General features: G+C 47.9%; 8 protein-coding genes and 3 non-coding genes; 4 read left to right on the top strand and 7 right to left on the bottom strand.

The window, feature by feature from the left end:
• Positions 1-3,829, bottom strand: part of CNAG_07403 (peroxin-1) — a 4,113-nt gene extending 284 nt beyond the window's left edge. The window contains exons 1-13 of the mRNA XM_012193517.1: positions 3,661-3,829; positions 3,406-3,606; positions 3,267-3,350; positions 3,094-3,208; positions 2,434-3,037; positions 2,160-2,359; positions 1,938-2,092; positions 1,449-1,844; positions 1,269-1,377; positions 1,080-1,176; positions 769-987; positions 199-694; positions 58-138 (exon numbers count right to left, since the gene is read on the bottom strand). Coding sequence (XP_012048907.1) covers positions 58-138; positions 199-694; positions 769-987; positions 1,080-1,176; positions 1,269-1,377; positions 1,449-1,844; positions 1,938-2,092; positions 2,160-2,359; positions 2,434-3,037; positions 3,094-3,208; positions 3,267-3,350; positions 3,406-3,606; positions 3,661-3,756 — 2,853 coding nt within the window. The 5' untranslated portion in view covers positions 3,757-3,829. The remainder of the gene's footprint in view (positions 1-57; positions 139-198; positions 695-768; positions 988-1,079; positions 1,177-1,268; positions 1,378-1,448; positions 1,845-1,937; positions 2,093-2,159; positions 2,360-2,433; positions 3,038-3,093; positions 3,209-3,266; positions 3,351-3,405; positions 3,607-3,660) is intronic.
• A 104-nt stretch (positions 3,830-3,933) lies between these two features.
• CNAG_07402 (pantothenate transporter) lies at positions 3,934-7,951 on the bottom strand. XM_012193516.1 has 12 exons: positions 6,645-7,951; positions 6,452-6,551; positions 6,367-6,389; positions 6,059-6,281; positions 5,769-5,972; positions 5,602-5,685; positions 5,408-5,532; positions 5,259-5,309; positions 5,112-5,194; positions 4,624-4,801; positions 4,417-4,517; positions 3,934-4,332 (listed from the first exon to the last, which is right to left on the bottom strand). Exons 1-12 carry the CDS (start codon positions 6,997-6,999, stop codon positions 4,057-4,059), a joined length of 1,803 nt encoding a protein of 600 aa, XP_012048906.1. The 5' UTR covers positions 7,000-7,951; the 3' UTR covers positions 3,934-4,056.
• On the bottom strand, positions 4,888-4,985 carry CNAG_10048. The gene has a single exon. It is a non-coding gene; the product is annotated as a tRNA-Pro (tRNA).
• A 324-nt stretch (positions 7,952-8,275) lies between the features above and the next one.
• Positions 8,276-9,728, bottom strand: CNAG_06843 (hypothetical protein; the record flags this gene model as incomplete). The annotated part of the gene is made up of 3 exons (XM_012194201.1): positions 8,276-8,715; positions 8,953-9,185; positions 9,466-9,728. 3 exons carry the CDS (start codon positions 9,726-9,728, stop codon positions 8,390-8,392), a joined length of 822 nt encoding a protein of 273 aa, XP_012049591.1. The 3' UTR covers positions 8,276-8,389.
• CNAG_12416 lies at positions 8,848-9,357 on the top strand. The gene has a single exon (XR_001045706.1). It is a non-coding gene; the product is annotated as a hypothetical RNA (non-coding RNA).
• Positions 9,448-11,358, top strand: CNAG_12415. Its single transcript, XR_001045705.1, has one exon. It is a non-coding gene; the product is annotated as a hypothetical RNA (non-coding RNA).
• CNAG_06844 (hypothetical protein) lies at positions 9,921-10,497 on the bottom strand (the record flags this gene model as incomplete). Its single annotated transcript, XM_012194202.1, has 2 exons — positions 9,921-10,308; positions 10,361-10,497. The coding sequence occupies 2 exons, from the start codon at positions 10,495-10,497 to the stop codon at positions 9,921-9,923; spliced, it is 525 nt and encodes a 174-aa protein (XP_012049592.1).
• On the bottom strand, positions 10,593-16,423 carry CNAG_06845 (STE/STE11/CDC15 protein kinase; the record flags this gene model as incomplete). The annotated part of the gene is made up of 15 exons (XM_012193515.1): positions 15,520-16,423; positions 15,118-15,469; positions 14,666-15,052; positions 14,252-14,526; positions 13,327-14,166; positions 13,157-13,230; positions 12,980-13,049; positions 12,825-12,890; positions 12,653-12,753; positions 12,164-12,564; positions 11,862-12,031; positions 11,555-11,771; positions 11,402-11,465; positions 11,219-11,335; positions 10,593-11,148 (listed from the first exon to the last, which is right to left on the bottom strand). The coding sequence occupies exons 1-15, from the start codon at positions 16,237-16,239 to the stop codon at positions 10,593-10,595; spliced, it is 4,410 nt and encodes a 1,469-aa protein (XP_012048905.1). The 5' UTR covers positions 16,240-16,423.
• Positions 16,424-16,630: 207 nt separating this feature from the next.
• On the top strand, positions 16,631-17,793 carry CNAG_06846 (hypothetical protein). XM_012194203.1 has 4 exons: positions 16,631-16,853; positions 16,916-16,936; positions 17,001-17,100; positions 17,161-17,793. The coding sequence occupies exons 1-4, from the start codon at positions 16,778-16,780 to the stop codon at positions 17,540-17,542; spliced, it is 579 nt and encodes a 192-aa protein (XP_012049593.1). The 5' UTR covers positions 16,631-16,777; the 3' UTR covers positions 17,543-17,793.
• Positions 17,794-18,138: 345 nt separating this feature from the next.
• On the bottom strand, positions 18,139-20,486 carry CNAG_07401 (hypothetical protein). XM_012193514.1 has 4 exons: positions 20,291-20,486; positions 19,145-20,242; positions 18,793-19,078; positions 18,139-18,739 (listed from the first exon to the last, which is right to left on the bottom strand). The coding sequence occupies exon 2, from the start codon at positions 20,109-20,111 to the stop codon at positions 19,629-19,631; it is 483 nt and encodes a 160-aa protein (XP_012048904.1). The 5' UTR covers positions 20,112-20,242; positions 20,291-20,486; the 3' UTR covers positions 18,139-18,739; positions 18,793-19,078; positions 19,145-19,628.
• Positions 20,487-20,714: 228 nt separating this feature from the next.
• CNAG_06847 (small subunit ribosomal protein S28) lies at positions 20,715-22,199 on the top strand. XM_012194204.1 has 4 exons: positions 20,715-20,861; positions 20,939-20,986; positions 21,631-21,779; positions 22,009-22,199. Exons 1-4 carry the CDS (start codon positions 20,859-20,861, stop codon positions 22,019-22,021), a joined length of 213 nt encoding a protein of 70 aa, XP_012049594.1. The 5' UTR covers positions 20,715-20,858; the 3' UTR covers positions 22,022-22,199.

The raw sequence follows: 22,199 nt of genomic DNA, 5'->3' as shown, positions 1-22,199 counted from the left end.
CTATGTCATACAGTAAGATATCATCGAGTATGCTCAAAAGGGAAATGGTTTACGCACCTTGACAAAATCCTTTGCAGTCCTTCCCCCCTTTTCGACCGGCAGGAAGCGCGATTGGCTGTTACTGACGATTGTATCAATCTGTTATCAGGTCAGTAAACTGTAAGTCCTCATAGAAAGAAATGGATATAGGAAACCTACTCTCTGACCCAGCTCCGCACGAGCTGCCGCCGAAAGATTTGCCCCATTAGTCTGGGAAATCAGTCTATACCCTTCCCTTCCTCCTAATCCATTAACAGCCACTTTCTTTCCTCCCTCTTCCTCTTCTTTCCTCCTTTCTTCATCTTCGAAAGCAGCATGTACTACTTCCAAATGCGCATTATACACCAGCGCCTGTAGATCGGCCCCCGAGAAACCTTCACTCTCCCTCGCCACCACTTCCAGATCCACATCCTCTCCCAACTCCAGTTTCCCCTTCTTCACCACTGCTTTCATGATTTCGAGTCTATCAGAGGTCGAGGGCATATCGCAGATGATGGATTTATCGAGCCGGCCTGGACGGAGAAGTGCGGGGTCAATAAGGTCTGGACGGCTTGTAGCTGCTAGGACGTAAACTCCGGATAGACCTTGAGCGCCGTCCATCTCTGTGAGGAGTTGATTGACTACTCGGTCTGTAACGCCTGTACTATCATGTCCTCTGTTGCCAGGTTTTTCCGATTTCATTAGCAATTTACTTTATTTGATAGTCCTGTGCAGAATGTATTAACTTGCCTTTTGGGAGCGATAGAATCGAATTCGTCGAAAAACAAGACACAAGGCTTCGCACCACTTGCCCTCTCAAACAAATCTCTCACGCTCTTCTCACTTGCACCGATATACTTGTTGAGGATCTCAGGCCCTTTGACAGATATGAAATTGAGTCCACATTCTTTAGCGACTGCAGACGCGAGAAGGGTCTTGCCGCATCCTGGGTAACCATATAGAAGGAGACTGGAGATGGGATGAGGTGAGAACGAAAAGTCAGCTCCTTTGTTTCCTTGCTCAAGAGAGTTGGATAATATAAAGGGTGTTATAAGACATACCCCGATCGAAGACGTAAAGGACAGTTGGCAAAGATCTGAGCATACTTAGTCGGCCATTCGAGTGTCTCGCGGAGAATTTGTCGAGGTCCTTTCAAGCCTGTGGTATTGAAACAAACCTTGTAAATGTGCTGCCCGATGTAGAGAACGGATGGAGAAATGGTGAAGGGTGAGAAGATTACATCAACTTACCTCCGATATCGCTCCACTTCACATCTGAGATTTGAAGACTAATCCCTCGGAGACTGAGAGGTGTAAACTCTTCATGGGCAATCATGAAATCATGAAACGTCAAACGGATCTACAATCAAGGAACTTTGATCAGTTCCAACGACTATTACGGAAGGAAATAGCAAAGGGAAAAGGACGCACGTCTATTTCTTCACTTTTGGTACACCGTATAATAGCCTGCTGCGTCGCACCTTGTACTAGATCACTCAGATCAGAGACAGAGTAACCCTCCGTCATACTCCCCAACAATACATAATCCAGACCATGGCCAACGTCCTCTCCCCTCTCCCATCCCTCCTTTCCCCTTTTCCCCTTGGCGGCAACGAACTCCTTCAAAATATCCTGCCTGACCTCTTTAGAAAGCGGAGGAATCTTGAGTGTCTCGCCGAATACGTGCCGGGTGTTAAGCAAAGGATGGAGGGTGGAGGTGTCTTGTGCTGTGGCGATCATGAGAGTGCCCGGCGGGAGGGAGTGATGGGATGAAATGAGGGAAGTGAAATATTCAGCGAGGATGGAAGGGTTTGTTGATGTTTTCAACTAATAGTGGAGAGAGAGAAGAAATAATAAGCTCAAGACTGTTGGGAGTTCGGAGGGGATGGAAGAGATTGGGAGACGTCGATCTACGCTTACCTCAGTCTCGGGCGATAAGAGATTATCCAAATCATCGAGAATCAAGCAGCAAGGCGCTTTCATTTTTGCATCCTCGATCCATTTATCCATGTTTTGCTTTATCGTCGCGATTCTAGATTCTGGGTCTAGTTTCCCTACATCCTCATAGATAGTTTCTATCGCCAATCAATCAGCCCATTATATTTATTGTATTTTTAGATGCTAGAAAGATGGATTCCTTACCAGCCAGAATAAATCTATTTTCCTCCAAGGCATTGCCGACTATCTTTGCTAGACTAGTCTTCCCAGAACCTTTCGCACCCAATAGCAGCAGGGGTTTCGATCTTTGAGAAAACGCTGAAAGCCGAAGATAATCGATAGCTTCTTGGCAAATCTTATCGAGTCCTGGGAGAGGTGATGAGGTCTGCTTCGGATAGGCAGAACTGAAAAAGGAAAAACGAAAAGTGGGTCAGTTGTGATACTGACCAAGAAGGTAAAGTAGAGAGACAGGTCTTACAATGATAAATCAGGGACGGGTCTTCCCTTTCCAGATTTTGTCTTCTCCCTCTTACCCGTGCTTTCCAAAATTTTGACCCTCGCCCATACATTCATCCAATCTTCCGTTTTCCCAGCAACTGATAGACATCCATTCGGCATTTCCTCCCAAGAGACAAGAAGCATCTCTGCTTCGCCCATGGGTTCTTTTTCTTGCGCAATGACAACGGGACCTGGAGGGGGGGATTCTTCCTCTAGGGGCTGGTCGAGAGCAATTTTAACAAAGAACATCTCACCATCACTGGTTCCGAGTCTTCTTTTGATTTTCTCAAGGCTTGTCGGAGAGCACACTGCTATTCTCTCATCTTCTGTTTTCGAAAGGGCATTGGATGGGGGTACAAAAATGCCCCATGTGGATGTGACTTTGGGGGGAATCAGACGTAATTTGACCTGGCTGAACTTATTTCTTCCGTTGGGAAAGCCGCTCTTGACTATTTGAGGGAAGTATTGGGAAGATGGAATGGACGAAGTGGATTTGGATAAGCGAGGTCGAGGGGCGACGTAGATTTCGGTGTCGGGTTTAATGATAACCGCAGACTGGGAGTTGCTTGAGGGATTGGTCTCATCTAAAAGGAAATTAGAGAGCCATGACATATGGGAATACAACTGATCAATTACTCACCAACCCGTATTCTGATTTTCGTTCGACCCATCACCCATACGTCAATCTCTTGTCCCTTTTGCGCTGCTCGGAGTTGGGATAGGAGATTATTCTCCAAGAAAGATGCATGTTGTTCCTATAATTATGTTGGGTCTCAGCATCCGCTGAGGTCGCCATGGTATGAAATAGCTCACCAGGATCTCCCAGTCATCGGGACTCATCGGTGTCACAGATACTGACATGGCAACCGTGGGATTATGTACCACAGCGATCTCGACCTGAAAATGCGACAGCAATTAATATGATAAATCGCAAGCGATACTGGAAGCTCACCAAAATGCCTTCGTTCCATCCTAAAGACATGGCGACTTCGGGATCTACTTCGACACTCTCAACCCCATCACCAACCTGGGAGACATTGGCCGCTGCATTCAGTCCTGACCATCCCAAGTACGCTGTTTTCGGTTGTCTTGAGGAGGAGGGGAATGATGGAGATAATAATGGTGATAAGTGGAGGATGAGGGACTGGGGTCTCTTCATACCATCCGGTGTGAGCTATTGGCTTGCGAGCAGAAAAAAGATACTAACTGCTTGCTGTTGTACGAGCTGGGCGTAGAGGGATAGGGGAAGGTTGACTAGATTTGACCTTAGAGAGCGGTACTTGACAGCTGCTTTCCTGACCATGGCAGTTTTAATTACCTCTGTACGAAGTGCCGGGGATTTGTTGGAAACTATCGATAACAGCAGTGGAATAATCCATCGATGACCGACCGAAAGTGAGAGCTATAGCCGGTTACTTCACCCAGCCGATATGTTACGTAACAATGAGCCTTATTATTGACATCTTCATAATAATAGTGCTTGCTGACTGAGAAAAGACAATAGGTACATTTCATTCCTTGAAGCGCAATATAAATCCTCTCGTTATAGTCATACGATTTACCTAGAACTAGTTGATAAAATCTTTTACAAATATTCTCACTTCTACGTCTTTTCATCGAGCGTCACATCCCCTGACGAACGCTTCCCATCGTCCCCACTTTCATTATCAACTCTCTCCACCACCTGCTGTTCCTCCCACTTCCTGCTTGCTTTTCTCTTATCCCGATGCTCCATGTAGCCAATTGCCAAAGCCGATAAGAGTGCCGCTGCTGCAAACCCTGAGGTTGCAAACATACCGGTGGAGACGTATGGTTGTTTCGAGGTTGGGAAAGTGAAGATGGGAATGAATGCGGTGAAGATGTACGAGAATGCGTTCATCTGTTGCATCGTGGTACGGGAAAGTGTTAGCCTGCTATTCTTTGTATCCGAAAATAAATTAGGACTGGAAAGAAGTGGACGTACCATAGCGCCGACATATGCTCGTTTTTCAGGATCATCACGGCTCGTTTCATTTACATACGTCCAGCACACGCCTGCAGCCGTGCTCGACAAAGCCGTCAAATCTATGTATTCAATGAATATAATCAACCCCACTTGGTCAGCATCTTCTACCCGTGGCTCTTGTTCACTTGATCAAGATTGACTAGTGCATGGGGGACTCGAACTCACAGAATAAGGCCCAGCGAGTACCACGATTAGCTGGATGGACGGGGGTAGCTCCCAATGCAGCGGGAATGATGACTCCTACCAAGGATGCAAAAACCATGGGTGGCCAGCGGGAGGAACCAGGGAGGGCATCGGAGATCCATGAAGCGGCGAGAGCGCCCACGATCGTGATAATGTTGATCTATGGGTCAATTACGTTAGCACTGCGGCGCCGCCAGCTTCTTAAAAATCGCCAGAGAGGAAATCAAAAAATCAAAAAGATTTTTGGGTCTCGTCCCGGGATTGAACCGAGGACCACCCCCAAAGCTGGAAAACTTTATGTAATCCAACCCTAAGAGGGCATGCTACCACTGCACCAACGAAACGGCTATGCCACCGAAGCCCAAGTTGAAAAGCAGAGAAAAAGCATCCTCTTAACACATAAAGAAGCGGGATGGAAAAGATGTGGAAGAAGGATGAGGACAGAAGAGAAAGAATAGAGGGGGACGTACCCCAAGTGGAATGATGTTAATTTCTGCAACGCTGAATACTGCGGGTTGACCCCTGACGTTATAACTTCTCACCCAGAAGATCACTAAGATCACCCCAACATACCCATCAGCTCAACACCCAGCTTTGTTCAGCCTTATCGGACTTACTCGAACTACCAGCTTGTCCAATCTGCCCGGCCGCCAAAAAATAGAATGGGACTGCAGATCCTCTTGTGTTAGCTCAACCCATTCCGTATTCACCCGCGTTGGCGCGCATGAACTGATCGAATGAACGATAAGAAAAACAAAAGACATACAGAGGTAAACGTGCCATGTCTTGTGCCATCTTTTGATATCTTTCCACTTGAACAGACCCGTGTACAGCTTGGCTTCTGTCGGCATTCTCGCTCGGGCAATGTTAATCTCTTCCTGTGAGAACAGCCTGGCATCTTCCTGTCAGCTTATTCTCTGTCATGCAATGGAAGAAGCTTAGTTGATATTTTTGACTTACCAATTTGGTTTAGCCCGGCCTGGGAGTTGAGGCATAGCGAAGAGCGTCCAAAGCGCACAAGGAAGGGAGATACAGCCGCAAACACTATTTGACATCATCAATCATTCATGGCCAGCCTTACACGACCCTCCAAAATCGATCATAAAAATGAAGAAAAAAGAACTCACATAAACATCCACCTCCACCCCGCCCACCCTTGCTTCCCATCCAAACTCGAAAACACGGCCGCCATCAAAAACCCAGAAAACAAGGGTCCCACCGAGGTGAACACCTGTATAAGGGTGTTTCGTCTCGCGAGTTCGTGCGGTTTGTAGTAGCTTGAGCAGACGTACATGACCGCTGGGAAGTGGCCGGCTTCGAATAGGCCAATGCTGTATATGAAAAGGAAAGGAAAAGTGAGGGTAATTAGTATCGTATGTGTATGTGATGGGAAAGTTTGGGTGGAGCAATGGCTTACAGAAACCTAAGTGCATAGAGCGTCCTTGTATTCTTCACCCCTGCCGACCCAAACGTAAACGCCGTCCAAGCCAACTCAATAAAAGCGATGTATCTCGGCGCGTTCACTCGGGTGAGTATCAGATTACTGGGAATTTGACCGATAACGTAGGCGGCGGACCAGAAGGCGTTAGCGTAATTGAGTTCGTTGCCGTACAGGTTGAGGTCTTCTTTCATACCGCTATCTGTTGAGGAACGGTGTGAGGAGAGAGAGAGGGGGGTGAGCGAGCTGAGGTTCAGTGGGTAAGGAAGGGGAATAAGGGAACTTACTGAAGGCGTTGGTAATGTTAACTCTATCAATGACATAGTTAGCCGTTGTTGTTTGACCGTAAAGATGGAAGATAAAGGGACTCGCTGATCAAGGTATCGAATCATCACACCCAAAGCCGCCGACGAGATAAGCGTCAGATCGAGCTTGGTGAGGAATATGGCTTCTCCCCTTGGCACATCAAGCGCTACATATTATCAACAATATCAGCTTGAAATTCACCGGAGATAGATGCAGTGGGAAAGAATTTGAAATTAAATGAGGAGGGAGTCTGGCTTACTTGACCAAAGATATGACTTCCAAGTCCGTTTAGAAGGGACATAAGTCTTGGAGGCAGGGGTGGGCATTTCTGTAGGTTCTGAGTTGCTGTCGCGTCCTACCTCGTAAGCTGTGGAGAGTTTTGCATCCAGTAAAGAGGAATGATCGCTTTGGCTCATAGCGTCGAAAATAGGTCTCCTTGACAGAGCAAAAGGTGAATTTTGGATTGAACCAAAGGAAGCTGGGAGAGAAGGATAAGGGACGCCGTGGTCTATATACCAGATGTTATTGATGAATGATACATTTGAGATTGGCCGATCAGGTGCAAGCTGTGGTCCGATAAAGATAAGGTTCCAAGGTAGGTGATATGGCGACATTCGTGTAAGCTAATACTCCTTGATTTTGCCGTTTGAGGAACGATAATGTCCCACCCATTTTCGAGCCCTTGTCGAGACGACTGAGATCCCTGAATGGAATTGGGGGACAAAACCCGAAGGATAGAAAAAAATAACATCTTAGCGATTGAACACAGCTTGAGCTGTTGACCGTCGCAGAGCCTTGAGTACATGAATGATGGTGTGATCCAGGTACAAGGAGATAACGGCTCGACGCCAATTCAGATCACTGGGAAAGTCGCGATCGATGACGAAGCAATAAACCGCAATATCGAAGGCTTGAAAAGGAAGGGAAAACCTAGCTATTTCGCTGAGGCTTGGGTCTGTTGTTGGGACTAGTAGGCAAAAGTCTTAATTCGTTCCAAATCGACTAGCTCAAACAGAGAGTGGGAAGGTCAGCCAAGACTGAATGAATGAAAGATGTTGATTGTCCTTTTCTGACTGCATTTCTTTATGAAAATTGAAGAACAGACCCCTTAGTCAGTTACAAGCGGCCTAAATTTCCGGCAGAAACCTAATTTATAATTGACTGGTCAGACGTTCGTTCATGATATCTTACCAGAAAAATAGCTTTGTGTCGACAATTGATATGGCCGCTCCTGGTGGGAAAAAAAGACAGACCAGAAGGGCAAGGATAACGACATTGGTATGGAAGGGCGAATGTTGACAGGTACAGATCCAGTGGTTCGGTAAGAGGAGGAGGACATCATGGCCTGCACGTACTTTCAGTCCTAGGGCCATACCTACCGAAAAGCCGCAGTTTCAAATAACTGAAAGATGTTGTTCGGCATTCGGGCCAAAAGTCGAAGCATAAATTGACCAACAATGGCTGCGCAGTAAATAGTGCTGTTATGGCTGGGTAAGCTTGAATCTCGAGGCTTGAGGAATTAGAAGTATGACGAGTGATAACAGCAGATGTCGTGATTGAAAAAACCCCCCACACGCACTAAAAAACTAAAACTGACAAGACCGACGGTCGTCTAATACAGTCGTCTTCCTCAGATCCGGAACATCACCGTGCAACGTTTTGGGGGTTCCGGATCTCGATTCTCCGGTTCTCGAGGATATTAGATCGGGACAACCACCATGTAATTACGTAATTGACTTTTAACTGGTTGCCTCACAACATAATGGTGGTCCGACGGGCGATGGGGGTCAGACTACTAGTACTCACGTGATTCTCGGACACACGGCAATCTGGGACATATCACTCTACTGTACTTCACCATGAATTATCGTATTTTATATCACAACCAATACATATACAGCTACATAAATCTGGGAGGTGCCTGATGGGCCCGGTGTGCATGCATGAGCGGCATTTGGCTCGGTCTCATTGAGTCTGGCCCGGGCAGTACGCCTACGTTTCCTCCTACGTAGCCTCCTCTTCTTCCGCTTTCCTTACAGCAAGCTCCTCAGCATGCTCTTCCTGATATAATAGGTCAAAGAGTTGGCCCTCAGTGTACCTCTGCTTCTTCTTACTCCCCCGAGTAGCTTTGTCAAGCGCGTGGGCAGCCTTGACTCTCGCCAACTCTTCCTCCAGAAGCGCGCTCCTCGCCATCAGCTGCTCATTGGCCTTTTCAAGCTTAAGCATGGCCGCGAACGGGTCGACTTTCCCCTGTCGGACCGCGCGATTGTTCGCACGAAGGATGCGGAGGTTGCGAGGGGTTATAGAGGTTGCATATTTGCGTTGTTTATCTTATTGGGTCATCATGTATGCTAACGGAACTAAAATGACAATAAAAACTACTTAAATAACCGCTGTAAATATCACTCAACCTCCACTCCTCAACTGCTGACGCCTCTTCGTCTATAAAACAAGTGTCCTCGCTCTCGCTTTAACCAACTCGACACCAATTCGCTTCTCCATCCTCTCAAAGCCACCCGCCGGCATCGCCTCCCTCCAGTCCTTCCACTCGTCCGCCGTGCACTTACTCGCCAGTCCACCAGTGGATAGAATTATCGGTTTGAAGACACCACCAGTGACCTTCGGAGCATTTTGACGATGGTACGCTGCCTTGAGGGCGTTGAAGAAGTCGACGTCGAGAGGTTGGAACCAGCCGCTCATCTTCGCTGGAAGAAGAATCACGACAATGTTCCTAGCCCAACATGCTTCAAGGAAATCCACTTTGGTGTGCGGTTCGGCACCATCGAGGATGAGTAGTCGCCTGTCAGGGACGTCACGCCGGTCAGCGTAAAAGCTCGACGCTCAATCGAAGAGGGTGGCGAGAAGGAAGGACGAGGACAGAATAGCCGAGGCCTGAAAGGGAACAGGAGCCGGACTAATGGCTGACCGATGCGACTTTTAGACCTTGGAAGGTCTGGAAGGTGGAAAGAGGCAACGGGACTGGGACAAGGTAAGAGAAGACAACAGTATTGATTTTCTGAGGAAAACTATGAAAACTATAAACTACGGTTTATATACTTTTCCTAGTTTTCCTTGCTTACTCATCTTTCTCATACTGCTGACTCATGTACTGGACGGGGCCCGAGGAGGTGGTGAGCATGCTGACCAGAGCATGTATAGATAGCTCGAGGGAGACGGGAAGGCAGAGAGATGGCTGGAAAGAAACCGAAGGGCGAAGAGAGATGTCGAGAACCCAAAGAGAATTTAGACGATCGGCCGCGGTCGTCGGAGGTGGAGGTACTTTGGTTCGGCGGCAGAGAGAGGTGGAGGTTTCGGGTATCACTTCTGCATAGCGTCGTGACATCGCCGTTCACGACCTCCACTAGCAATATCGCGGGTATAAGGGTCAATGGCGTCTTCAAGCCATTTTCACCATCATATACGACACAACATCGATAAACTAATAAACCACATTAACAATCAACACGTCCATATGTGCGTTGCAGCAATCCAATCTGATACGCGGGGCGTATATTCATCCACTAATCAACCACAATCACCTCCCGCTGCGCCTCGTCGACCTCAGTCTTCTTGAAATAATCAGAGCAATATTGGGCAAATTAACGCCAGCTCCCAATCCAGAGGTGCAGCAAAGGAATGCTTTTCCTCCGGAATCTGGAGCAAGGTGACCTTGGCCAAAGCACTGTTTTACTTCATCCCTATTTGTTGAATCAGAAGTGTAGGCGAGAGCAGAGTACCCGAACTTCTGAACAGCTTTCCTGGCATCTTCGGTGTGTGGTTTCAGTTTGCAAAACACGATTGCTTGTGACGTTGGCTTCTTCCAAGTTGTAAAATGTTTGACAATTTTTCGGACAATGTCAGGTAGATTGTAACCATTGGCACCTTCCTTGTCAACGAGTGTGCAGCTTGATATAACACTGTACCTGTCAAAAATGGTCAGAGAAATCGAGGCTGGATCAGCGAAAGAGTACTTACTTGGCCAAATTTAATGTCACTGGCACCCTTATTTCAGTCACTTCACTAATCCAGTATGCCTTGAGCAATCGAGGTAGTAGCACTGGGGGAAGAGTTGCAGAGACCAAAACTTTTGGAATATTGAACATTGCAAGCATTTTGACCTCCCTCCTCCCTAACGCCTCCTCGTACGGTCCTTCTCCACTTCCTCTCACCTTCTTCCTCCTTCCCCTCTCTCCTCTGCACCCCGAAACTACTTCTCCCTCTTCCCCTCATCCCCTTTTTTGTCTCCCTCATAATCCCGTTCCTTTGTATGCGTACACCTTGAGACAATGCTGGGCAATGGTGCAACAGGAGGAGCAGGATGTAAGACGTCCGTAGCAACGTTCTCTGAGAGAGTCCGGCGAAGCCGGGACGACCTTTTCCCTTCCATCCTTCCTCCACTCTTCATCGTTTTCCCATTCATCTCTTCTCCTACAGTACCTGAACTCGCATACCGTAAAGATGCAGCTGGATTCGGTGCGTCACCACCGAACAACAACCCTGGCAAGATTTCTTTCGCCAGCTCTCTCACAAGTACCGCCCCATCCTGTTTGCTCAGCCGCTCGACAATCTGTGCAAGACCAAATCTCTCAACGAGGGTGGCTTTGTCAGGATGGCATTCGCAGACGACTTTGGTGAGTCGGAGGAGGTTGAGTTTGATGACTGCTTTAGTAGATCGTTCAAGGGATTCCGAGAGGCGGGAGAAGAAGGGAGGGTGAGAGAGGGAAGAGGTGAGGGATGTGGAAAGACGCAGAAGCTTGAGTAATCTATTAATTGGATAGAGATTAGCCAAGTATGTTTGGGACAGGGTGATGTGAGGGAGGGATATGGACGCACGGATCGAGAATACCCTCAAATGACACCCCAGACGCTTGGACAAAGCACCTGACAAGGGAATCTGAAGCAGACTTCTCCAATAAGACATCTTCTACCCGTGCTGTCTCGTCTTGCATCCTACAGCCGCAACTCATCAGCAGATGCATCCACAGCCCAAGGGCGACTATGCGGCCTTCAACTCACCAAGCCAAGATTGCATCCAGCGCACTAACTCTCCAGTAGGGATCTTCCAATAAATCCAGATAAACTAATCCCATAACCCGTCAGCGTCCGCCCCCATCCTTATTCTGAGAATATCCCCAAAGGAAAACAACGAGTAAGACCGGGCAGACTCACGATTCAGTCCATCATAATGCCATAACAACCTCCTACTCCCCTTGCCCGCATTGGCCATATCGCATAAAATCGGCAAGGCAAATTGCTTCAAAGGAGATTTATTTTGAATTACCCGCTTGAGAAGGGGAATGATACCGCTAGATGCAGCTTCTTCTTGTCGGGATTTGGAGAGACGTGTCATAGAATAGATAGTTTGGAAGATGTGTGAACAAATTTCCTGTAAAATGGGTAAGTCAATTACGCAGGTTAGGTCAGGATGAGAAAATGCCCACTATTGGAGCAATTAATATTTGGAAATTGGACGTACATTACTGTGACTTCCCTTGATGCTCTTCCCCAAAATGTCCACAAGTATCTCCATGGCATTGGAATTCTGGAGGACCTCAATCAGTTGTGGGGATGTGGAGAGGTGTTTAATAGCTTTGATCGCTGTGACGAGCAACTTTCGGGGCAAGAGATCGCATGCCTTCAGTAAACCTACATTGTGCGTGGGAGGGAAAAATTGTAGAGTTTGGGCGACGGAATCGCATTCGGGGTTTGAATGAAAGAAATGTGAATCATTGATTAGTTACGTGCAAGGTTTGGAAAAAAGTAGGATGGGCAACGTACGAATCATGATGGTTCTCGTAGCAAACGCCTCTCTTACTCTTGCATCTGCCTGCGCCACTTGACAGAAGAACAGTAATACCCCAACTGCTCTACTGGCCTGCTCCATCATGAATTGTCCCCGTTCCTGTCCTTGCCCTTCCTCCATCTCTCCATTGACCTTACCATTTACATCGTCATTCGCACATATATCCTCTAATTTATCTTTCAAAATAGCCAGCAAGGCAGTAGAGAGCGGGTCAATCACCCCCTCTCTGACAAACATTCTCACGAAATCGTTCCTTGGTGTGGGGCTCTGTAATTCAAAGACAGAGTTAATACCCTCAAGAGAGGATAGAATGAGTGTTTTGTTAAGGGCGTAGTCTTCATCAAGCAGTTCCACAAGGATTCGGAGCCCACGGCACCTAATTTAACCAAAAAATAAAAATAGTTAGTGTTAAGATTGGAAATCAGGATTGCCATGAGCGATATAACCAGAGAAAAGAAACGTACGAGATGAACATTTGCAAAGTTAATGCTGACCTTGTTAGCTGACGGATAAATCTCGATGCTTCCAATCGAGTTTCTAAAGAATGTTTCTTTGACGTGTATGGCTACAATTAACCTCAGTCAACACGGTTATTACAGCTTTTGTCGCAATGTGATTAGGGGAACCAGGACCTACAATGATGACGGGGATACCGCCAATGAGACAAAATGACTCGAGCAGTTCAACGTTGCTAGTCACAATCTGATTATGCAGAGGTTAAGGAGTTAACTTATGACATTACGTTCCTTCACCCCTGTTTCATTACCATCAAAAACTAGACCAAGGCTCACCAGATTAACAAGTTTCAGTAGCCTTACGACTACATCCCTACTCAATCGCGATTCGAGCACTTCCAGCACACTTTGGACCGGAACAAAGAAAAAAACTCTTTACAGTCAGCACGAGCAAAGAAAGAGCCCTGGGTGATGAAAGGGTAAACGGGGGCGAAAAAGAAAAACAGAACGTACGCGATAAGACCATGTTGAGCAACAAAATGAGCTTCCAGTCCCATTTCAGGCGAGCTATTCTCCAGAATCCCAAACTGGACCCATCATCAGCTTACCTCAAACAAATCGAACCCCTCGTTTGCCCAAGCCCATAGTACGCCCCTAAAACAGAACTAAAAGGCTAGACTCACCAAATCATCACAAACGCCTCTTAACCCCCCTCCCCCCACTCCGCCAACCATCAACTCATCCACCAATTTGCTCACTTTTCCCTGCATCATCACTTTTTTATCCCTCATCAATTTCTTCTCCAAATCTTCGGCTGTGTCAAATTCGTCTTCAATCTCGGCGAAAGGGTCGATCATGTCGTCTTCGTCCGAATCTGGGTAGTCAAAATTGATGTGGGAGTGGGGATCGCTGAATGATATACCTCCTTCACCTATCCCTCGCCCTCCACCACTACCGTTACGCAAGGCAGAAGAGGATGAGAGTGGATGGGGAGGAAGAAGAATGAGCTTAAAAGGCATTTCCTGCGACGATGGACAAGTCTTATTCGCATCACCGAAAATATCCTCATAATCCTCTTCTTCATTCTCGGTATATTTCTTGATATGTTCTTCCACTTCTTCGCCTACTTTGGCTTGATTTCTCAACGAGCTCGAGCGGGAGGACGGAGGAGATCGGGTTGGTGCATCTTGGGACAGAAAGCTGTTGTCTCCCTTCCTACTTTCTGTTTTTGTGTTCGTTTCCTTGCCCGTTCCAGATAATGACGGGATGGTGAGTGTAGGAAAAGAGGAAGTATTAGGGTTCGACGGTGAACGCTCAGGGGAGGGGAAGTTTGGGATGGGAATGGAGGATGATAAAGAGGCAGAGACCAGAGGGGCACCGGGGTTGGATGCGGATGCGGATGTGGACGTACTTGAGTTTCCCCGGGCATCAGCTCGAGAAGAGGATCTAGGTTTTACAGGCGAGAGTGGGTATTTATGGATATCGTCAGGGTGCATAAGACCTTTTCGTCCTATGGCTTTCAACTACGTCCTCCTTCATCAGTTCTTCTCACACTTTGGGGCCGGCTAAAAGAATGATGAACATTCAAGAGAGATGAAAAGGACTGACTTTGAGAATCCTCAATTTTTTCTCCAACGACCCTTCGCTCTCTCCAAAAGCTTGTTCCATATCTGAGTAATCCTCTACCTCATCCACAGGGCGGGACAAGTTTGATTTCCGTCCCGGCTTTGAAGAAGCGGTAGGTAGAGCTAAAACGCGATTTTGTCTGACAGTCTTTTGATCCTCCGCCTCCGCCTCTTCCCTCGAAGTTGACGCATTTGAAGCAAATAATGCTGTGGGGATGTGGAGATGCGCTCGGGGGTGCTTGTGCATTTCTGCCCGTCCTACAACATGGATGACAATTTTCATCGTCAGCTCTTGATATCCTATTCCTCATCACGATAAGGAGACGAAAAACCAAGGACAATAATCACAAGAAAAAAGAATAAGGAAAAAAAAAAGCAGTTGAAGATGGAGACGTACCGAGTTTTGAGAACGAAATCCCATCAGCAAAATCATCATCCCATCTCTCCTCCCCTTCCTCCCTCGCTCGTTCAAGTACATCGCTCACCATATAGTTTTTACTCAACAGCCCTCCCCCCTGCCCTATCTGATTTTGCAGTTGGAGCGGTAGCAGCATAGATTGTTCTTGTGATGAGGATGAGGTCAGAGGTTTAGAGTTGGAGGCGAGAGGGATGGAGAAAAGAGAGAGAGGAGGGTTGGACTCGCCTCTTTGGCGGGCCTTTGGTAGGGGTAGATTTGTAAATTTGACAGGGAGAGGTAGAGCTTTTGATGCAGAGTTTGGGGCAGAGGCAGAGGAAGTGGATGGGGAAGGGGATGCTGATGGCTGGGAGAGGTTTTTGGGTGACGCTGAGCCATTGTTTCGTGTGGTCAGTGGAGTAGAAAGCTGGTAGAGGGAAGAGAACAGTAACTACCTTTTAGAGCTTCATTCCATTCTTGTACCTTCTGTACGGTTTCATCATACACTGTCATCATTTTCTTGCGCGGCCTTACTGTCCCCTGTCGTGATTGCTTTTCGTTTTCCCTCTCGCTTTCAGGTCTGGACTCGTCTCCGTCTCGTTGGGCTTGAGGGGTTATGCCTTCCGAGTTGGCTTTTGGACCTATATTACGGTCAAGGGTGTTATTGGCTAAAGATGGCGCAATTGGAAAGCGACTCGAAGCGGATTTTTTGACGGATAACATCCATGGATGTCGAAGTAGTTTCTTGGCAGAGATTCGAAGGTTGGGATCCTTCTGAAAGCAATGATACAAGAAATCTTTGACAATCTGTTGTTTTATCAGACCTTGAATTATTAGAAGCAAGTTTCACTACTTACAGGGCTTGCACCTTCCGGAATTCGCATACTCTCATCTTGCACAATCCTCCACAAAGCCTGCATGGGTGCCAAATCACCATAAGGTGGTTTCCCCTCCAGCAGCTCGACCACCACACAGCCTACACTCCATATATCACTCGCTGTACTCGCACCGCTTTGTTCAATCACTTCCGGTGCCATCCAGTAGGGAGATCCGACAACCTCGGCTTCACCTTCTTTGGATTTACCAGATTGGTCGAGTACGGCGGTAGGGGCACGGGAGGAGACTCCGAAATCGGCGAGTTTGACGGACCCATCCTTGTTGGTGAGAATGTTTGCACCCTTGATGTCGCGATGGATCACACCTTGCTCGTGCAGGTAGATCAAGCCTTCTAACACTTGACTGATGTACACAGCGACCAAGCTCTCCGGGAACTTGCCAAACTTTTTCAAGATGGTCTGTAATGACCCATTCTCGCAATACTCCAAGATGATCCATAGGTTCTCCTTATCCCTAGCAAATCCTTTGTATTTGACGATATTCGCGTGGTTGAGGTTTTTAAGCAAGTCGATCTCTGACATGATATCAGGGAGAGAGGAAGGAGGAAGGGAGAGGAGAGAGATGGACTTGATAGCGACAGTTTCGCCAGTGAGAAAATTGAGTGCACGGTAGACATTCCCGGAGGCACCCCTGCCCAGGAGGTCCCCCAGCTGGTAGTTGGAAAGGGCTGTCGCTGTCATGGTGCATGGTTTCCGTATGCGGTTACCTCATTCGTCGCCAAAATTTGTTTACTTGTGTCCGTGCGCTGGCAGCGCAGCTTGAGATGTGGAGAATATCAAGTTGGACCCTCTCTAGCAAAAGTACGCCGGTGTCCATCCAGACGGGGATGAGGAGTTTGATAGTTTGTAGAGATGGAAATGAAAGTAAAGATGAAATGCAAAGGAGCAATAAGGGTCTGTCTGTACCCTTCATCGCCCATTCCGCAACAACAAAAATCGCGTCCTAATCATCCTCATTTATTTATTTCCCATTTCATGATTTCCACCCCGATAATAACAAATAATGGACATTGAATTCTACTTGCACCCGCCCTGGACCAAATTGATTCTCAGCAGTTCCCAATTTCCACAATTAAAAGTGATGATGTCAACCTCCCCTTGCCTCCACACTTGAGCACATGGTCCATACGCTCGTTCGTTATCATGCCTTTTGAAACGAATAATACGTAGGCTTTTAACAAATCTACTTTGGCAAATACCATCTTATAGCCCATTAACAATGACCAAGCCACGACAACGAACGGTTGCCCAACGACAGCCCAAGGAGGACGAAGATACGTCCCTTCTTACCACCGGTTCGTCTCTTGCTTTTGCGCGTCTTCCATGGTCTACACACGGCTGACCGGGTACGCAACAGCTGATATTTTAGATGAGCAGGGTCCGTCATGCGCCAATTTATGCAAAGATGTCGAGGATGTGAACTAATAATTGAGGGTCTGTAGAGCAGGAAAAAGAAATCCGGGAGCTCCGAGAGAAGAATCAACGGGATAACGCTCAATCTCAAAACGCCCTTGATGTAGGCATCTTGACATGCCTCTTTATGTCCGTGCATGCCCTTCCACGATAATATATTACCGCTACTGACAGACAATTATTACACAGCTCTGGCATCCAAATAACATCTCACTTCCGTTCCTCCTCGCCTGTCATCCCCCTGCTCGCCCTTATCCAACTCATCCTCCTCCCTTTCTCTCTTACCCCACATTTCCTCCCGGGACCTCTCCGCCCATATGTCTCCTCCCCTTCCAACCATCTACTCCTTCTCTCCATCCATCTCACAGTCTCGGTTTTTGCTATTTTGCTGCGTAACCAACAAGCTGGTGCGACTCTGGAAGCACCAGCGCTGGAGGTTGGGGAGGTGGCAAGATGGGCGCTGCCGAGTTTGGTGGTAGGAGGTGTGGAGATGCAGAGGAGAGGGGAGAGAACGGCGGAGGAGAGGTTGAGGTTGTTAGAAGGGGCAAAATATGAGGCTAAGGGGGCTTGAGGAGTGCTTTTCGGCTTGGTTTAAGAGGGGGTTGGAGATTGAAGACGAGATTAGTCGGTGCAACATATGACGATGGATTGATTTTAGTAGATTGCTTTTACGCTACTTCAGTTAAACGCATGTTCCCCATATAAGTGCTGCTTATCTTGGGCCTCTCGACAAGAACAAATCGATGAGCAATGTAGCTACCTATCCAGACCCTCATTCACATGAGGTACTACTGAATATAAGAACTTTGGAGCTTCCTCAACCTCGTTATCGTTCTACTAGGGCTGGGTGTAAGAGGCTGTTGTTTCGTATACTATTCAGCTTTTAATATCTGTCATGTCTGGGGTCCAATTCAATAAAACGCTAGGCTGGCGCGCTCCATTTAAAACAAAAAGCCTTGACCTTTTGCTACTGGGGTTGGTTTCTTTTACGATACTGGTGGTAGCATGATCAGCTGCTGCTATCTTTTATTTTCCTTGACGTGCAAGCACAACTATCATGTCAACCCAACTCATGAAACCTTTATTACTTTAGTGGAAACTGGAAAGTGGTGACCGCAAGGATTTTCTGAGGATGACAAGGTTTCAAAGCTCATTAATACTTTCAAATGGGCTATACATACAGCAAAGAAAAGCAGAACAACCACATCCCTTTGTGTCCCTGACCTCTCTTTCTGGCTGCCACCTGTCAGTAGGCTACCTCTTCTGACGATAGCCTTCAGCAGGTTATGATTCTTAAATGGCCTGGGGATCTATTTAGTGTTGTATTCTAGGTTACTTATGATGCATAAAGAAAGAGGAGAAAAAAACTTAGTCGCGCAAAAAGGTATAAATTTGTCCAGTCAACCAACCAAGTCCTTCCTTCTCTTCTGGCGATAGCCTTCAACAGATTGGGTACTAAAATGATCTGAGGGTCTTTTTAGTAGACAGCCAGACAAATGCCGGAAGAGGATAGCATTTGGAGAGGATGAAAGGTGATCTCTCCTTCCGGCTGCCACCACACCTCCACCTAGACACCTTACTTACACGTTCTCGCTAACTCCAACACCACCGCACGAGGATGTGTTAGTTGACAGAGGCAGCTGGAATATCCTAGTGGAGAACGCTGTCTTCTTCGTTTTCATTTCTCCAGACCGTCAGCTTTCGCGTGACTTCCTTTCGGAAGCCGTGACGGTCGGGGTGCCGAGCATTAGGAATTCCAGCCGCTTTGCTGCTGGTCGTTAACGTCCTGAGGTCGAATATGCAAACAGATGTCAAACTTACGATGGGCTGTTCATCTGGCTTCGCTTTCCTGATCTTTTAAAACAGTAGAGACGCTTCCACAATCGCTCCGCCCCTCCCCAAAGTATCGCGTGGGTTGTCATATGCGACTCGAAGTCTTTCATAGAAACCCTCAAACATATTAATTAATTCTATCGAACCTCTCGATCAACCAAAGCGCTATCCCCCATGGAGCCCGCAACCCTTCGTGGCCCTTGGCCTCCCTCATGTGCGCCATCCACCCCGCGCGCGAAGGCAAAGGCGTCTCATTGCCCTTCATCGATATTATCTTCACAGAGGGGCAATTGTCAGCGCCGAGAAGAGCTACCTTCCAGCATGTGATTGATTTACTCACTTTTAATAGCCGTGTTTCTATTGATAAATTTCGAAAGATGGGCAACCTGAGAAAGAGACGACCAATACGCTCCGTATCTTCGCCGTCTGTTCAGGCAAATCCTACTGTTATACATGGATTGTATGGCAGCTGGCAAAGCCAGTTATGTGCGTAGACATGAAATACTGCAGAACGGGGAGTGAGGATTGGAGAGGCTTTATGAGAAACGACGGGGAAAGTGGTCGTGGAAGCGCTACGGTGCGAAATGTAGCGTCGATTCATCTATTTCTCCTTCCTTAAAGCCCCAGCCATCGGGCATTGAGCACGGCCCTCTCAGAAATAGCCATACCTCGTGGGTTGGGTGGAGGGATCGCTGAGGGGAAATCTGGGGAGGAAGAAAGGAACGGGATGAGGTGTGGGGATGGGTGACGTCAAACCAAATGTAAAGATGGGCGATCTGTCCGGTCTATTCCCTAGCCATCGTTCCTAGATCCATCATCTCTCTCTAAGCAAGCGGCAGATAAGCCCTCCGCCTAGCTTCTTCCTCCTCCGTAAACTTCCACGTGAACCATTCCTCACTTATGTCCGTCCTTACGTCCGCGTTTCCATTCTGCCGCGGACACCCACTGGTCGACGACAGGCCTTTGACATCCACGTCTGAACCCTTAGTATCTGCTTGTAGCTGTTGTAACACCTCGACTACCTCCTTTGGTAAGATATCTCCTGGCGCAGTCGAGGCAGTTGGGTTTCCCGTTGCATCTGTAGCTCCTTCTTGGGCTCGGGCTTGGGCAGGTGTTTGCGGTTCGGGCAAGGCAGCGGGACCGCCGGCTGGGATTGGGATTCCGTGCGAGGCATGTCTGTGTTTGTGGAGGGCGATCAGGGAGGGATAGAGGAGTGGTTTATCTATACGAATACGAGTTTTACATGAATAAGCTTGACGAGTCTCGAGTTTGAAGGCGAGCATGGAAAGTTGGAAGTGGGATAGCATTGCCGCAGGGAGAGGTCAAGTAAAAACATGGGGCGAAGAGGGATCGACGTACCATGCAACAAGCAAACCCACACCCCCATTCGTCCGGGATCACTATCCTTCCCTACTATTTCTTTCTGTTGCTGCTGCTGCTGAAGATGCTTGTCATGAGCCCCTTGCCCATCTCGTTATTCACTTACGTCATCTCCAACTGGGCCACTCGCTCCGTTCTTGCTCAACACAGCAGGAGATATATCGGGATATACGAGTCTCGGGGCGATGGAGGGGGGCAATGTCCAGGGCGGGGGGAGGGGTGACTCAGTTGATTGGGCCATCGTTGTGACAGTAGTGCGTGAGGTGGTTTGCGATAGGGATAGTTCGCATGGACGGAATGTGGAGGTCCCGAGGTCCCTTCGACTCGGCCGCCGCGGCCTTGGATTATATCGTGACGCGCGCTCAAAGTGCAGCGAATGTTTTTCGGCCACACCCGCTATGGCGGACATCCCCACCTCCACGATCAGAAAAGACGCTCACGAAACCATCGGCGATAACGCTAACACCGACAAAAATCCCATCCCCCTATAAATCTGACTCGCGTCTATACAAATTTTGATCCCGCCGACTCCCACTTCCCTCGCCCCCCAGCCGCCGCCGCCGTTGCGCCCTCGCCCCTCCCGCCGTTCGTCCTCTTCGTTCGCTGCAATTCGCTGCAAAATCAATCTTCCTACCCTTTCCTCTTTCTTCATCCATCAATCTTAATCACCCAAAATGGTACGTTCCCTTTTCCCAATATGCAGGGGAAGAAGAGGAAGGAGGATAAGATACTGATGGTGGTTTGGGACGAGTAGGAAGCCGCCGCCAACAAGCAGCCCGTCAAGCTTGCCCGTGTCCTCAAGGTGGGTTTAATCTTCCTTTTCCTTTTTCCAATCCTTAAGTCATGAGCTGGGGGAGGGCGAGTGAGCATCAGCCTGAGCACAAGAGCGAGAATTAGCCAAAGGGGGATGAAGTTTTGAGCCTGGGAGATGAATGTTGATTGGGAACGGAAAAGACGAGACTGCGCGCGTCAGTGGGTAGCGAAGCGTGGGCAGCAAGGGGTGCCAGGTCGTCATGGACATTTTCGAATGTAGTGGAAGTGGAGAAGGTGGATATGGGGAGCCGAGCGCACAATTTCTGCGAGTTTAGCCTTGTTGGTCGTAGTGAAATTCTGCGGCGTTGGCGACGCTCGTACTCGAAGATGGGCATGGTGGAAGATTTTCGTTGTCGTCGTGTCTCTTGTGCTCATGCTCATGCTCGTTCTCATCATTGTCTTGTCATTTGGACTTACATATGATTGTGGGATTTCGCTGACGTGCATTTGTTATCTATTATACTATCCGCCCCATTCCCATTCTTCGGCTTTGTCCTTTTGTCCAATCCATATTCCACCAACCAACAAACCGCCATTCAACCAAACCATCTCTCCTCCCATATCCCTTTATTTATCAAACATCACGTCACATCACCTCACTCCACCCAACCTATCCATCACTCGACCCAACAGGTCCTCGGCCGAACTGGTTCCCGAGGTGGTGTCACCCAGGTCCGAGTCGAATTCATGGACGACTCTAACCGATCCATCATCCGAAACGTCAAGGGCCCCGTGCGAGTCAATGACATTTTGGCGCTTTTGGAGTCTGAGCGAGAGGCTCGGTGAGTTTTTTTTCTCTGTTTTTCCCTCATCCTATCTTCCTCTTATCTCGTCTCGCGTTGTGTCTGTTGGTGGGTGTCTAGGGGGGCGAAGTTGAGGGTTGGTGGTTGGTGAATGACAAGGTCCTACACAACATTATGCGGGAGATGACGAGAAGGGGAGAGATGGATGATTATACAAATCTGGAAAGGAGATTGATGCTGACAATTCATGTTTTTCTTTTCCCCTTAGTCGTCTCCGTTAAGCACTGAAGAAAATCGGTTCTTTTTGGAGATTGATGGTGGTGGTGGTAGATTCTATATCGGTTACGATTGGAATGGATTTTTTTGTCGGAACCCTATTGACGTGATGACATTATTCATTCTCAGCATTTCACAAATGAGGTTATTTTGGAACAGCGAAGCGCATAGCGTAAAGGGCAA

This window comes from Cryptococcus neoformans, chromosome 5 (assembly GCF_000149245.1).
Source record: "Cryptococcus neoformans var. grubii H99 chromosome 5, complete sequence".
NCBI classification, from domain to species: domain Eukaryota; kingdom Fungi; phylum Basidiomycota; class Tremellomycetes; order Tremellales; family Cryptococcaceae; genus Cryptococcus; species Cryptococcus neoformans.
This window is presented reverse-complemented; position numbering and strand designations above follow the sequence as displayed.